The 14,917-nt window shown below is 40.2% G+C and overlaps 1 protein-coding gene across 16 annotated transcripts in view; it reads left to right on the top strand.

The window, feature by feature from the left end:
• KALRN (kalirin RhoGEF kinase) overlaps positions 1-14,917 on the top strand; it is a 505,663-nt gene that overhangs the window by 342,121 nt on the left and 148,625 nt on the right. For 15 of the 16 annotated variants that reach the window (XR_007904562.1, XR_007904561.1, XR_007904560.1 and 12 more), the window contains 9 exons: positions 1,007-1,225; positions 4,086-4,235; positions 5,176-5,290; positions 7,885-8,000; positions 8,590-8,712; positions 11,097-11,279; positions 12,350-12,468; positions 13,583-13,649; positions 14,490-14,599. Coding sequence is in view for 13 of the 16 variants with exons in the window: in XM_051787529.1 (XP_051643489.1) it covers positions 1,007-1,225; positions 4,086-4,235; positions 5,176-5,290; positions 7,885-8,000; positions 8,590-8,712; positions 11,097-11,279; positions 12,350-12,468; positions 13,583-13,649; positions 14,490-14,599 (1,202 nt within the window). In the remaining 3 variants the exon portion in view is untranslated. The remainder of the gene's footprint in view (positions 1-1,006; positions 1,226-4,085; positions 4,236-5,175; positions 5,291-7,884; positions 8,001-8,589; positions 8,713-11,096; positions 11,280-12,349; positions 12,469-13,582; positions 13,650-14,489; positions 14,600-14,917) is intronic. The other variant, XM_051787530.1, reaches the window with a different exon arrangement.

Here is a 14,917-nt window from a genome sequence, read left to right as displayed (position 1 = left end):
TTCATCAGTGTATTACTAGATGATTTCAAGCTTCTTTCCAGGTTCAAGGACTAGATCATAAAAGTATCACATGAGAATTTGTCAGTGGCAGTTACAAATGGGATGTAGCACAGAGGAGTCTTTGAGAGATTTTAGAGCTTCTGTTCAGAAGATTAAAATCAAATACTGGACTAAACTATGTCTGAACACAGTTACTCAAGAGGCTTTGAAGGGACTGGGGCTATTTTACTTTCAGCAGGCCACAGACGGAAGTTTAGCCACCACTTGGTAATTCTGAGGGGAGCTGGTACAGGCTGGGGAATGGGGCAGTCAGGAATTCAGTCCTACCTGTAAAGTGGCCACTGAATAAATTGAGGAACGGTGGAGAAAATGGTTTGACCCTCCCCAGTTCTGACCTTAAAGGTAGCACAGTCTAGTCTCTAATGTGAGTGAACTGACTTTCAGAAATGTATCTTTGTGGTGTAGTTCATGCACCTTAGTAAGACATCTCCATATCTTCTGGTATAGATGTTTTGTATCCTGTGGACAGGACAATTACAACACACAAGTAAAGCTGCTGCTGCCAGGTAAATTGCCTGGCAACAGTCAAATTAAGGTGATTAGGCCCATAGTTTGCCAACTCCTCGTTAGGGTTCACTTTTGGATCTGCAGATTGTGTGGCATGCAGTCAGCACTGAGGCTGGGTGAGAGCTCAGCACAACAGCTACCTGCTCTGGGATGACAAAATGGACCCACCAGGAACCCCACCCCAGGTTGCCCAAGGAGCAGTAGCTGATCAGTGGAGCTAACCCATCTTAGCAGTGCTTATGTGTTCCAAGCTCTAATACTGTGTTGCAAATATGTGTGAATAATTGAAACTAAAATGCTTTGCAGAAAGTAACTGTTAACTGAAGGTAACCCTGAAAATATTTCACTCTCTCGCATCTCCATGCTCACGCCTCGCCTCACCTTTCTACCATACATCTGGCACATCTGTACGACCTCTCTTTCCTCCCCTCATACACAGTCCCTCTTTCATGCCACTTCCTTACAGAAGACACACCAGAGTGCCCTGCAGGTCCAGCAGAAAGCCGAAGTGTTGCTCCAGGCTGGACATTACGATGCCGATGCTATCAGAGAGTGTGCTGAGAAGGTGGCCCTGCACTGGCAACAGCTGATGCTGAAGATGGAGGACAGGCTCAAACTTGTCAATGCCTCGGTGGCCTTCTATAAAACCTCTGAGCAGGTGAGCAGTGTTGTATCTGGGCCATAGCAAACCTATTTCTGAACCAGTCTAAATTCTTTCTTTGGCAAGTATTGTAACAAAAAAACCCAAACCAGACAAAGCACAACCCCCCAGGGAAAAAAAAACCAAACAATGGCAAACAAAGAAAACATGGACAAAAGAAAAGCAGCAAGTGGTTTGTAATAACTTTCATCTTAAAATTTTCAGTGAAGCAATGTAATTCTTGAAGTTGTTTCTTTGGAGTTTTTTCCACTTTCAAACAGCAATAATTTTTGAAATCCCACCATTTTTGTTTAAAGTTCTCATGATATCAAACTTAATTTTGAGGAATATAAATCTGCTTTTACTTGAGAACTGCTTGCAGTAACTGCTTGTTACTTTGTGAGCAGTACTAGCCAATGTTTTCACTAGTAGTTAAACACCACCATGCTGAAAAAGATGCCAATATGCAAAGGGATTTCTCTTAAATCCACCTGCAACACAGATAATTACAGCAGTAACCCATTGTATGTTAACATTCCAGGTGGTCATGAATTTTAAAACAACTTCCAGTTGGCTGCTGGTATGGTGGGATTATTCATCCCTTGCACAAACAGGTGCCATTTCTACTGTAGTCAGTGAGAATTAGTGCCTCAGTGTGGCTACTCGAATAGCCTTGCCTGATATAATTCACTGCAGTCAGGCAGTTGGTGTTAGCACGGACATTGCAGGAACCTGTGGTTTTACACAAAGGGCAGCAGCGATTGCCATGACATTTTCTGTTGTTATTATCATCACACAGTTAGTTCCTCAATTAGAGAACCGGACTTGATGAGATTTTTAACACAACTAAATATGTTATTAGGGAAATAACTTGTTTTTCCTTAACATCAGGCTGTTGATGATCCTTGGGCCACTTTTTGGTGTCATTTGTTTAATGCATTTTTAAGATTAAAATGAATTAATTCCTTATAATGAATGTCTTTCGCTCTGAAGAGTTTCAAACAGATTTACAGTCCCTGATGAATTCAAGATCAAAATGAATTACTGCTGATGGAGCTTTGTGAGAAATGAAAACCATTGAGGGATTCATTAAAGCATTAGACAGTTAAATGTCCTGGCCAAAACATGCATAGCCAGTAATTTATCAATTCAGTCTCTCTTCCTGTTTCCAAGTCATAGACAAACATACACTGTAGTGCCCACCAGTTCATTCATAAGTTGTGTCTATTCAGCAAATGTTTAGAGCAAAGACCGTTCAGTCCTTAAATGCTCATGAACTCACTGCTGCAAGTACTCTGTCATCCTCTCTTGGGCTACACAAGTGATCTACAGTCCTTAAGGGTCTGCTCCCTGACTGGATGACAATGGATTGAATGATTTACTGGATCCTGAATTCTCTGAGTATCTAGAAAAAACAGCTAAAAGGGTGGAGAGGCTGTCACATCCAGCTGAACTTTTTCACGCCTGTCTTCCCCAAGCATATTATGTTCTTGATGTTAGTGGTGAAGCCCTGGCTTTCAAATAGCCCAGTTTCTCTCTGACTTCATTGACAGCCCACTTTACATTCGCTTCTCTCATCATCCTAACAGAGAGAGGATATTTATACGTGCAGGGATGATTCTTTATGGAAAGGTGTGGATCCTAGGCAGTCCATTTACTTTCATTAAGTCACCAAAGTCCAATAGAATGTCAAGGTTTTCAAGAAGTAAAATGCAAATGCTTTTCTATGCCTAAATAACACAAGGGTTACTTGCTCTCCAATAAATGTTCGAGAGTGAATGCTGGTTTGCGTCCAAACAAGATGATTTTAGATTGCCAAATGCATAATGTCCTTGCATAATGCATAGTGCACAAGCCTGGCAGCAGGATCAGTTGATCATTTCACTTTAACTCACCAGTTTTAAAATGGACTTTGATGTTCTCTGGAATGGTGGGTGATGCTGGACTCCAGACTGTGCTCTTAATCATGTGGGGCCATCTGAATTAAAACTGTGTTCCTATGAAAGTTGCAGGAGTAAGCAAAAAAAGGATGAACATGGTTAGCTGGATCCCTAGCAATAACTGACTGGATCTTGAGTCATCTCAGCAGGGGACTGTGTAGGAAGAGCCCTCTGGGAAAGAAGGGGAAAGTTCCAAATGTTCTGGAAAACTTCTGCAGTTTTTCCAGTGCCTCCACGAGCCACTGAGAGTATTTTCAGGATCCGCAGCACAAAAGACTCAGCTTTGTCTGAGGCCACTGCATAATTTCCAGGATGTGTTGGTTTATTTACCTCATTCCTACTATTCTACCAACATAGAAGATACATTTGTGAGCCCTGTAGAGTGGAACATCTGCATCCACCTAGGCTGTGACACTAATTTAATATTTATTGGTTTCAATCAGTCTTTACAAAAGCTGTATAGGGAGCAACTACCATGCAGGCAAACAGAATTAATTCCAGCTTCAGGAAAGTATTTAAACATGTGTTTTTCTTTAAGTATGTGCTAAGTCTCTTGACTTAGGTAGGATTTAAACACATCCAAAGCATTCTTCTATAATAGGGATTGTTTCCTGAAGGATCCACTGGGTCTGGACTGATCTCTGCCTTGATTCAACCTTTGTACTCCGCCCCCCATTATCTATTAGAAGAGAAGAATGATTTATCAGCAGCCTTAAAGCAGATAAATTTTATCCCAAACAGTAGAGATCCCTGTGGGTAAGAAGAACTGCTAGATCATTCTGTCCAGGGCCTGTTTTATACCCAGGTATCCCCATGCTGTGGCCCATTAGCACAAAACATTTAGATTTGAAATGTCATTGGTCATAGACTTTTACTGAACATGCTCCTCCTGTTTAGATTGTAGATAACTGAATTACTGTGCTCTGGATGTGTTTCAGGTCTGCAGTGTATTAGAGAGTTTGGAGCAAGAATACAGACGGGATGAAGACTGGTGTGGAGGTCGAGATAAACTTGGACCAGCAGCTGAGATAGACCATGTCATCCCTCTGATCAGCAAACATCTGGAGCAGAAGGAGGCTTTTCTCAAGGTCTTGTTTTAGTTCTTTAATAAATCAGGAAAACTCTTCATTAAGTTGACAGGTTAGAGCAGTGTTAGAGCAGGTAAGTTTGAGAGGAGGTTCTGAAGTGTAATTCCAGTTCAGCTACTGGCTGGCTGTATAAATCCCAGGCCAGTTTTACTTTGTTATAGCAGGGGTAATAAGCTTTATCATCAGTGCCTATTTCAGAGAGATGTCACCGGGACTGTTTGGGTGGTATTTGCATTGCACTGGCAGAATGCTTCTTGTTGTGCTGGTTCGAAGTTAGAATTCTCAAAATTGCATTATAAATGACAGCTATTACTCATTATTTTGGTGTTGGCTTATACAAACCATCCAGCATTTCAAATTGTGTCCTCCAAGCCAATAACTGAAGAACTAATAACAACTGAAGCAACCGTGTCTCTGCAAGGCAGCACTAGGACGGAGACAGAGATTTCTTCCTGCCTTCCAGGTGCTGCTTTGTAAGAACTGTGCAGCTGACAGGCTGACAAGTGAACTGTCAGCCAGCCTTTCACCTTCCACTAAAACTGGTACACAGCATGAAACTACGCTTGCTGTCCAGGCTTAAGAAATTATGCCTCTAGATTGTACGTTTTTTGAAACAATTAGTACTTTTCTTGAGAGATGGGTTAGGTTTGGTTAGACTGAAAATGTGTGAGGTACCAGTTCTTTACAACCAGTTGTTTTATTATTGTCATTAATTCCCTTAATGTATAAAATGAGCCATTATATTGAAAATTACTTATGTTGTAATACATTTATGAGGCTGTTAGTTTATTAGCTGAGTTTATTGACTCAGCTGAAGGTCTCATCCTCCCAGATGAAAGAGAACTTCTCCCTGCAAAATAAGCAGAGAACTCCCTTGGGTGCCTTTTGCTTTCTTTGCTCATCCTTACTGATTCTTTTTGGTGGGGACTGTTTTTCTTAGGCCTGTACACTGGCCCGAAGGAACGCCGAGGTATTCCTGAAGTACATCCACAGGAACAATGTCAGCATGCCTGGAGTAGCAAGCCATACCAGAGGGCCTGAGCAGCAAGTGAAAGGTTGGTGCATTGGTGCAGTGACAGCACTGAAGGTTTTGTTTGCTTCCCCCTCTGCTGTCTGCTCATCCCAAAGTCTGTGCACATGCTGAGAAGGCACCCTAAGTTTTGCCATATACCATCACTAAATGATGCCTGTGCCTGACACCTTTAGAAGGGATCCCTCCTGTGCCAGGCGGGAGTTCTTACACAGAACTGGCTGCTGCAGGTGGTAATGGGGGAAATAGAAAAGGTGTTTGAAGCACAGGCTTCTCTTGTCAGAAGAGTTTGTGGAAGGGACACTGCACCAGCCCCCATCATGCAGATTGTTAGCTGAGATCATCAGACACTATTTTGCCTCAATATCTAAAAATGCATAAACAAATAAGCATATATCAAATACACAGTCTGGATGCATCCTGTTGCTGCTGAGCACTGGAAAATAATGAACCCCAAACTAGTTTGTCCATAGGATGGATCTCCTATTATTTTGTCCCTGGAATTCTGTTTGATGTCCTACTACATCTAACAATCACCAGCAAAAGTACCCACCTGCACTTATTTTCTTTTGGTCAAAAAATCAGCATTTACAATCAGATGATACATCTGAAATGTCTGAAATTCTTCTATTCTTCTGTTTAATAATCAGTTGTTAATCTGTGGCAAGAAATGCTCTGAGGTACAGATAGGAATGAACAAAATAATTCTGCAGAAATAAAGCATTTTTGATATTATTACTGGCTTCCTTAGAAGCTGCAGAAAGCTACAGGTTAAAAGCAGTGCAGTCATTATATATGTGGAAGGGATAGGAACTTTGGTTATAAACAGAAAATGAAATTGGTGCTACTGAAGAGGTTATTTTCCTTTCTCTCAATACCAGTCCTTCAATGTCAAGATGACTTTGTTCACCCACTGCTGTGTCAAATGCTTGGCATTGTTATGGACATTTGTTCCTTACAGTTGAAAATCATGGGAAAGCTAATCAAGCCCTGACTCAGCAAGACCTTAAATGTGCACCTGATATAAGCTTGTGAGTGTTCCTCGTTGAGCTTGTTTGAAATTATTTGCTTATGTAAAAATCAGCTTGTATACCAGTCCCTTTCTAAGCCAAATACGTAGTTCTTGTGCCTGGTGACTCTATCCACAGAAAATGTTTGAAGTGGACACTTCAGTTTAGAATAAAAGCATCATCTATTAGGATATTTATTGTGCTTCCAATGCAAAGTTATTAATATGGAGTAAAAATTAATTTTATTCAGAATAAACCATTGATGCAGAGACCTGATCTAGAGCACCTACAACAAGGTCCAAGTTGCCTTTGTCACTCAGATCAAGTTCTCAATGTCCTCAGCAGGGACTAGGCCAGGTTTTGCAATTAACTTCAGTATTACAAATTTTTTGACCGTAGTCAGCATCACACTTGCACATGGGGAGGGATACATCCAAATCTGTTTGCCACCTGTGTTGATACATAAGCAGTAAATATAAATATATTCAGAAAGGTCTTAGGGTGGGAGAGGTTAATAAGAGGTGCAGTAAATGACCCTGAGTCACTGTAAGGGGTTAAGAACCTGCCTCATTGTGCCAATAGACCAGGGTGCAGATGCTGTCCGGGCTGTCTGTGCCCGAGCCCCCTCTGGGGGCTGCTCTGCTGTGGGGCAGAGGCAGGGGCTGCCTCACCTGAGCTCCATCCATAGCCATGGATGACACATGACTCAGCTCAGTTTAAATAGAAAAACTGAAGTTTAACTAAGGTTTGTGTTAGCCATATAGTATAAATCTCTTGCATTCTCTCCATGTTGTCTTTTTGGTTAAACCCATGGTGCTTTTTCAAGAGTTAAATGACACCCATTTATCAAGTTGATACAGTCTGTCTGTGCTCTTTTGAAGCGGTTTTGAAGGAGAACACAGGTGTCCTAGACTCAAAGGAGTAGCAAATCTCCTGCAAATCTCCTCCTAAATCTGTGTGTCTGTCCCATCCCCACCACATAGAAAGCAGTTTAGAGGACCAATGACAGACCTCAGCCCAAAATCACAGCCCAGGAGTAGCTGCATGGGGAGCACACAGAGGGTCTCCAGGCAGCACAGCTGTAAAGAAATCTTACCAAACTAGGGGCTCAGGTCTGAATTAAATTCAGTCATGACCAGAGCTCTAATGGCAGAATAGGCTTTGGTGCCAAGTGCTGAGTAGCCTCTGGCCAGAGCAACAGATGAGGCAGTAAAAGAACAACTTCTCCTATGTCACCTGGTACCTGACTCCTGAAATAAGTAACAGAAGAGAACAAAAGGACTAGAAATCATATAACCTGCTGTATTTACTGGAGTAAATCCCAAACTTTATCCTAGCATCTTTTCCTTTACCGGATAATCCTCCTGCAAACTATACTTTCTTTGTGTTGGTTTTTTGAGTGTGTGATTTGTTTGGTTTGTTGTTGTTGGTTTGGTTTTAAAGCAGCCCCTTTGAATCAATGCTCGTTTTTAAGAAGTACGATATTGGGCACTCTTGCTCTCGGGAATGTGTGCACTTGGCAGAGGGATTAAATTCAGCTTTTTATGGCTTATTTCTGTATGCACTCAAAGAATCACTAGTCATGCAGGTGTTTTCCTTTGCCCTATAGCCATTCTGAGCGAGCTGTTGCAGAGGGAGAACCGGGTCCTTCACTTCTGGACCCTGAAGAAGCGGCGATTAGATCAGTGCCAACAATACGTTGTCTTTGAGCGCAGTGCCAAGCAGGTAGTGTAAAAACCCCACTTTGCCTTTCTCTCCTGGCAGCATGTAAATATGTCCTGTTATCTATGTAGTGCCTCTGTGTGGGGTTCCTGTTGCAATCTCAAGTTGTATTTAAACATATTTAAACACTGTAACTATTGAAAATGTGACTAATAGAGATTTTTTTTTAAAATACAACTAAAGATAATACCAAAACTGAACAACAAAACTCAGTATTTTTGCTACCTCGGATTAATTTCTGTATTTGTTCATTTTTTTGAAAATAAATATAAGAGCAAACTTGTTTTATGGAGCTATTACTGAATGAGAAAACTATCTGTGTGAAGATTTATCTGTATACAGGTAGAATTCCCTACACTCCTTTTTGTCCTAGAAAACATAGAGATCTTCATGTATCCTTTCCCACCTGCTTTCATTACTTTTTTCTTTATGCATGCTCCTAGAAAGTATTTTAGTAGACACAGTATTAAGTCCCAATGGGTTTGCTATCCTTTATTTGGCAGGTTTGGGGGTTTTTTTGCCAGAGCATTAGTTCTTGAAATACAAAGACTATTTGTTTTGTTTTTCCTTTGATTGTTTTTGATGTTCACAGGCCTTAGACTGGATCCAAGAAACAGGCGAATATTACCTCTCTACTCACAACTCCACAGGGGAATCAGCAGAAGAAACTCAGGAACTCCTGAAGGAATATGGGGAATTCAGAGTACCTGCCAAGGTAAACAGTGATTTTAATCTAATTATGCAATCTACTTCAGTCTGTACTTATGGTTCTGTTTCAATGCCTCAAATCTCTAGTAATATTCTCTTGATTTTATATTTTCCTTCTAACATTCCCAGCCCAGAAGATAAACGTCTTTTGAGAACTGTGATCTTTCATTTTTAGTAAGACACAGACATAAAATGGAGGTTTTTTCCACCTTGGTCAGTACTGGTTACAGAGAATTTTTATTCTGATCATAAGGAAGAAGAAGTTCATTTGTATACCGAGCAACCTAATGAGACATACCCTAATTCCATCATCAGACAATCATTCCAGAATGGTATACAGCACATAATTGTTCTGAACACATCCAAGGTCATGTTGGATTCCTGGCCTCTTTCTTCTGTCATTGGGACTACAATTTGCTTCACTTATTCCAGCTGTGTTGCTCACAGATGATCATTTGTCTCATTAGAAATAATCTGCTGATCCCAACAAAGTACTTGAAATAGATGAGTTTTAAAACTCTGGGGTGAACATTTTTGAATAGAAAACTGCATTACCAAGAATCTATTCATTTATATGGAGCAATTCTGGGAAATCTGGTGGGGTTTACGGAGGAATGGTGATTGGATCTGCTTCAGGCAAATTAATTCAAACCATAAGTAATTTGTAGACAGTGAATCCACGGGAGTATTAACAGTCACTGATAAGGATGTAAATTGCAAAGTCAGACTGCAGGAAGACCATGGCTTTGGTATTATGTAGCTGTATTTCACTGTGTCCTGAAATTGATCTTCTGTAATCCTTAAATTCCTCATTAGGCTGTCCATGCTTCCATGGGTTTGATTCACAGGCTTTGTGGTGTTCTTGTCTCCTTCTTTTCGCTTAGCTTGCATGTTTCTGAAAGTGTTAGACAATTAGCAGTGGATGGAAGTTAATTTTATCAGACAGGGACATGTACAACACTCTTTTAACTAATTCTGAACTCTAACCACCCATAATTAGTCCACCTGAAATTATATTCCAGTTCATAATTTCCATAATTTAATTTTTATCAGAATAATCCACATTCATCCTGAAGTTTCAAAACTATTTCAGCTCTCGACTTACCCTCGGATTGATTTTTATACCTTGTTCCTATTAACCATTACTGGCTGCTCCTTACAGTGACACATCTAGTCTTGCTCCCTAGGGCTGTCATAAATCACTTTCCTACTGCTGACCTAGGACACTTTCACTGCCATGTGCAATCTGGTAAATGCATGTCATTCCCAGACTGATGTTATACTCAAATTAAGCTGTAACTGAAAGCCTTCCTGATACAAATAACTTTCTGGCCAAACCAATTATTTGGAATGCAGAAACACTAGTAGCCTTTGGGAATGAAACACACTTTAAATATGACAGGAAATCAGATTTTTACATCTCCATACCTACCCTTGCTTAGATACTCAGTTTGTTAGGATGACCTCTGATTCAGCTGTTAATTTATTATGGTGGTGAAATTTCTTGAATTTAGTTTTGGGTTTGAAATCTGCTAGATATTTTTGGTGTGACATGCATTTGTGGCCAAATTACTGATGACAAGTACCTGACAGCATATCTTGCTTTAGGCATGGTGGAAAGTCCTCCTCATCTGAAAAGAAACTTGCCAGTACCTCACTTCCTGGGATAGACTTGGAATTGGAGCTAAAGTTTATAACTAGGTTCCTTGTGCCAATTTCGCACAAAGTTCCTCAACATGGAAAACCATCATAACTATGGGATATTGAGAGCATAACGGGAATAGAAAAGACCTCTGGAAGGTTTGGGGGCTCAATGTATCTTTTGGAGTTCAGGCATCTTTTAGTTGGTAATGTTCTAACTGGAACTAAAATACTGATGGAGGCTTTTATAGTAGACCATGAATTTGGATTTAAATTCTGTTTGGTTTTGAAACAAAGTAGTACTGACTCAAAATCACTTCTTGGGCTAATAAGTGTATTAATGACTTGCCTACACAGATCTGCAGAATGACCCAGGTATAGACTCAGAGTAATTTGGTGTGTTTTATGAGGCATGATTTTTTAATCCTGTCTTCTGCTCCAAGGCTCACAAAAAAATAAGCTTTTGGTTATAGGAAGGAGGCATGTCTAACTTCCAGCATGTCTTCTTTGTCTGTATGTGCATGGTTTCAAAATCTTGATTTTTTCTATTTTCTGCAGCGTCATAAGTGTCCTTATAAAAATGTCTTTAAGTTTTACTGGGCAAAGTTTTCAAGTGTCTGATTCCATATAAGATGAAGCACAGACAACCTTTAATGACGTATAAAAAAAATTGCGAGCTGCTTTTGATTGCTGTGTAAATTAAAAGCAAAGGAAATAATTCAACATAATCAAGGACCTTCTTTTGGGCAGCAAACAAAGGAGAAAGTGAAGCTCCTCATCCAGCTGGCCGACAGCTTTGTAGAAAAAGGACATATACACGCCACTGAAATTAGGAAGTGGGTCACCACTGTTGACAAACGCTACCGGGACTTCTCTCTCAGGATGGGGAAATACCGCTACTCCCTGGAAAAAGCCCTTGGAATCAATACAGAGGTACAGTAAGACCATGTCCTGCTGGGGTTTTATACCAAAGCTGAAAGTCATAGGGGAAGGTGAAGGCTGTGGTATGAATGGTGCAGGTTTTCGTGTACCCATTAGAAACACTTAAAGCTCAGCCAGCCTACCCAGCCAAGCTCAGAACTGCCCCTGAAGAGAAAACTTCTCGCTGTGGCAGATCAATGATATGAAGAGGAGGCAGATGGAGATCAGAAAGACTTTCTAAACAAGTGTTTGCACTATTTTCCAGGAGACCATAACAGCTCTTGGGAAGGAGGGGAAGCACATTATTTGAATAAAAGTCTATGTTAATTTTAGTATAAACCATAAATCCTGATCCCGCACCATTATTTTGAGTTTAACTCAAATTTTGCCTGTAAGTTTCCATTCTCTCATCCTTTAACTAACATAAAAATCTGATCCTCAGCCTCACCTCTGAGCTATTTTAGGTGACACAGAGCACACAAGAGAAACAAAAAATAGAACCTCTTGCTGTTCCCTGCCCATAGTATTAAGGGGGAGTGCCAGAAGCAGAAATGCTTAAAAACCTTTCAGAAAATGATTCTTCAAAATTAAGTGTCAGAAAGAGGAATAAATTCCTTCACACCCTCAGATGCTTTAAATGTACTGTTCCTTGCAGGGTCTGTGGTTTACACAGAGTTACTAACCACAGCCTGGAAAGGTATTTTCATGGTAAATGACCACTGAAAGTTGGGATTGTCTCTGCAAGGTTCTCTACTTTATCAGGCTATTATTTAGGAAGTCCCACATGAGGCAACTAATTTAGATATGAAAGAGTAAGGTAAAATATAGACATTTTTCATCGATACCTATTCCTAGATAGGAGTAACAGTGAAGACTACAGTGAATATCATAGTTGACATTTTTAAGATGTCTCTCTCACCTTCTTCTCCTTCTCACGGTAGTTCTACTTCTCTCGGAGTTTCCTTCTTTTTGAGATGATCTTACTTTTGTCCCTTCTTACCCATTTGATCTCATGAACATGCTGCACTTTGCTCAACAGTAGGATTGCAATGAATTTAAAATCTGTACTTTTTTTTTCCTAGGATAACAAAGACCTAGAACTAGATATTATTCCAGCAAGTCTTTCAGACCGGGAGGTAAAGCTGAGAGATGCAAATCATGAAGTCAATGAAGAAAAAAGGAAGTCAGCCAGAAAGAAAGAGTATGTCCCAAATGCTCACAGCCTGCCACGGCACATTATCTGATAAAGAGTGATTCTACAATATTTGCATGACCAGAACTGACAGACAGTCCTATAATTCCTTCCAGTTGCAAAGCTACTGAGATAACTCTGCATATGTAGGATGGAAGTTGTTACTTGTAGGACAGAGAATTTCAGAAGATACACATTGAATTTCTTTTGGGTTTAATCAGTAGTTACTTTTGGAAAGGAAAAGCAGTGAGTCAAGCACTTGGATTAACCCTGATATCCTGGCTTTATGTGAAAAGTAAAACGAACAGGAAAAAATAAAAACATGTTTAGATGTCTAAGTATTATTTTAACTTCAGTGACGACTAGAGGAGTTAACAGGGTTTCAGTGACACTTGAAGTTTAGGTTCAAATTTCAGTCAGTATAAAACTGAGAGACCTGGAATAGTTCATACTAGAGGAAATACTTGAAGAGTGCTTGTTGTACTTAAATCTAAATCCAATATATTTTCAAAGTATTTTGTCTTGATTTTTGTGCAAGAATATTTGGAAAGTATTTGTATATGTAGTCCTTCTCAGCCCTCTGAAATCGTCACTATAGTGCCTAACTTTGATAAGAAACCATTTCTGCTTTAGGAAATGTCATTACTCTTGGTCTGCCTGTGGCATATTTTCAAAACATTGGGCACTTCAACTTTGAGGTGATGTCTCCCAAAATCCATCTGTATTGCCACAGAAGGTCAAGTTTTAGGGTGGCTTACCACTGACTGTCAGCAAAGGTCCAAGTGTTTTGGTGAATCTCAAGTCCTTACTCCTGGGGAAAAAAAATTTGAGAATCAGTTGGTTATTAAGGATGGGCACGTAGACAGTAAATCCCAACTCGGGGCTGCAGAAATACAACTTAGTAAGATTTTATGCAGAAAAGATATTTAGAAAATAAAAGCCCTTCAAGAGACTGGGATATGAAGTGGTTTTTCAGTCATAGAGCTGAAAGATGCAAAGTAAGGCAGCTGAAGGTCTAGGGTGGAAATGCCTGTATTTACTAAGACAACAGGAGGATGTTTTTCTGTTCACTGTACAAATGCTTATAATGCCCCAAACACCTAAAATACTTTATTTTTTTCAGATTCATTATGGCTGAGCTGCTTCAGACAGAAAAAGCTTATGTCAGAGATTTACATGAATGTTTAGAGGTAAGTTACAGCGCGGGAATTCCCCAGTATTCCCTGGGAGCACGTGTTATCCTTTGCAGTGGTGATGTTCACTTTACTGCACAGGCTGATCTTGGCAGGGCTCTGTGTGAAGGTACCACCATTGGTGGTTTGCTGCAGAGCCACATCCTGCTGGGAGTGGGAGCTGGGTGGGCAGCAATGGGAGCTTGTTTCCCACTGGTAGGACTGTGCCCTGTTCTCTCCACTCTTGGCTGTGTCTGCACCTCCACAAGCACCTCAGTGTGCCTTGATTGGCCAAGCTTGTTGGTTTATTTTTCTTTTTTTTAATGGATTCATGGAGCATTTTTGTAAGAATTCTAATCTATTCCTTTGAATACTCACTCTTATGCTAGAGAAAGATCCAGATTTGCACACTCAAATACCTGGCCTAACTGTACAGCAGGGTGTTCCTGAAAGGATCAGTGATATTCAAGGCAACAAAAAGAGTGTATTTCAGTGAAATCTTTCAGCTTTCTTATTCCTGCAATCAGAAAGAGATTTTTATGTATCTAAGGATCCTGAAGTGGCAAATCTGGCCTATCTTTCAGCTGTTTCTACCTGCAGTATTTGAACACCATCAGGTGGACAGCAAAGACTGGTGTTGTTGACTTGTTTCTGCTTTTTCCTCAGAAAACTTCTAAGTGTCAGCACTTCGAATTTCTCTGGAGACCTTTCTGTAACACTGGAAAATTTGGGTTTTCTTAGCTTCTTTGTTTAATCTCAAAGTACACAGTACCCTTGTCAGACTGTGCCCTTGGCAATAAACCAGGGAGATCTATTTTTTTCACTGCATTTACTCTAAGAATTTCTGGTGCCTTCCAGACTTACCTTTGGGAAATGACAAGTGGAGTGGAAGAAATACCAGCTGGGATCCTCAATAAAGAACACATCATCTTTGGCAATATTCAGGAGATATATGACTTTCATAACAAGTAGGTTTTCCTAACAGTTCTGTTAATGTTTAATGACTAAGGAAACCAAGGGCACGTATAGGCACTTGTGTATTTCTGCAGTGTCTGCAGAGAACACCTACAGTACAATGCACACAGGAGTGTAAAGTAATTCATCCAGATTTGTAAAATAATGTTTGATTTCTTGTTTTGTTTCTTTTACAAAAATGATTTGCAACTTCGCCTTCAGCTGATTAACAATATTAAAGTCAGAGGATACCAATGCTTTGCCGTCCTATACATGTTTTCCATCTCACAGCACTAGATCTAGTCTGGACTCTTGCCTGTCAAAAATATGAT

The sequence above is a fragment of the Manacus candei genome, unplaced genomic scaffold (assembly GCF_025592945.1).
Source record: "Manacus candei isolate 608988 ecotype Guabito, Panama unplaced genomic scaffold, ASM2559294v1 h1tg000023l, whole genome shotgun sequence".
NCBI classification, from domain to species: domain Eukaryota; kingdom Metazoa; phylum Chordata; class Aves; order Passeriformes; family Pipridae; genus Manacus; species Manacus candei.
The sequence above is the reverse complement of the archived record's forward strand: the minus strand, read 5'-3'. Positions and strand labels throughout refer to the sequence as shown.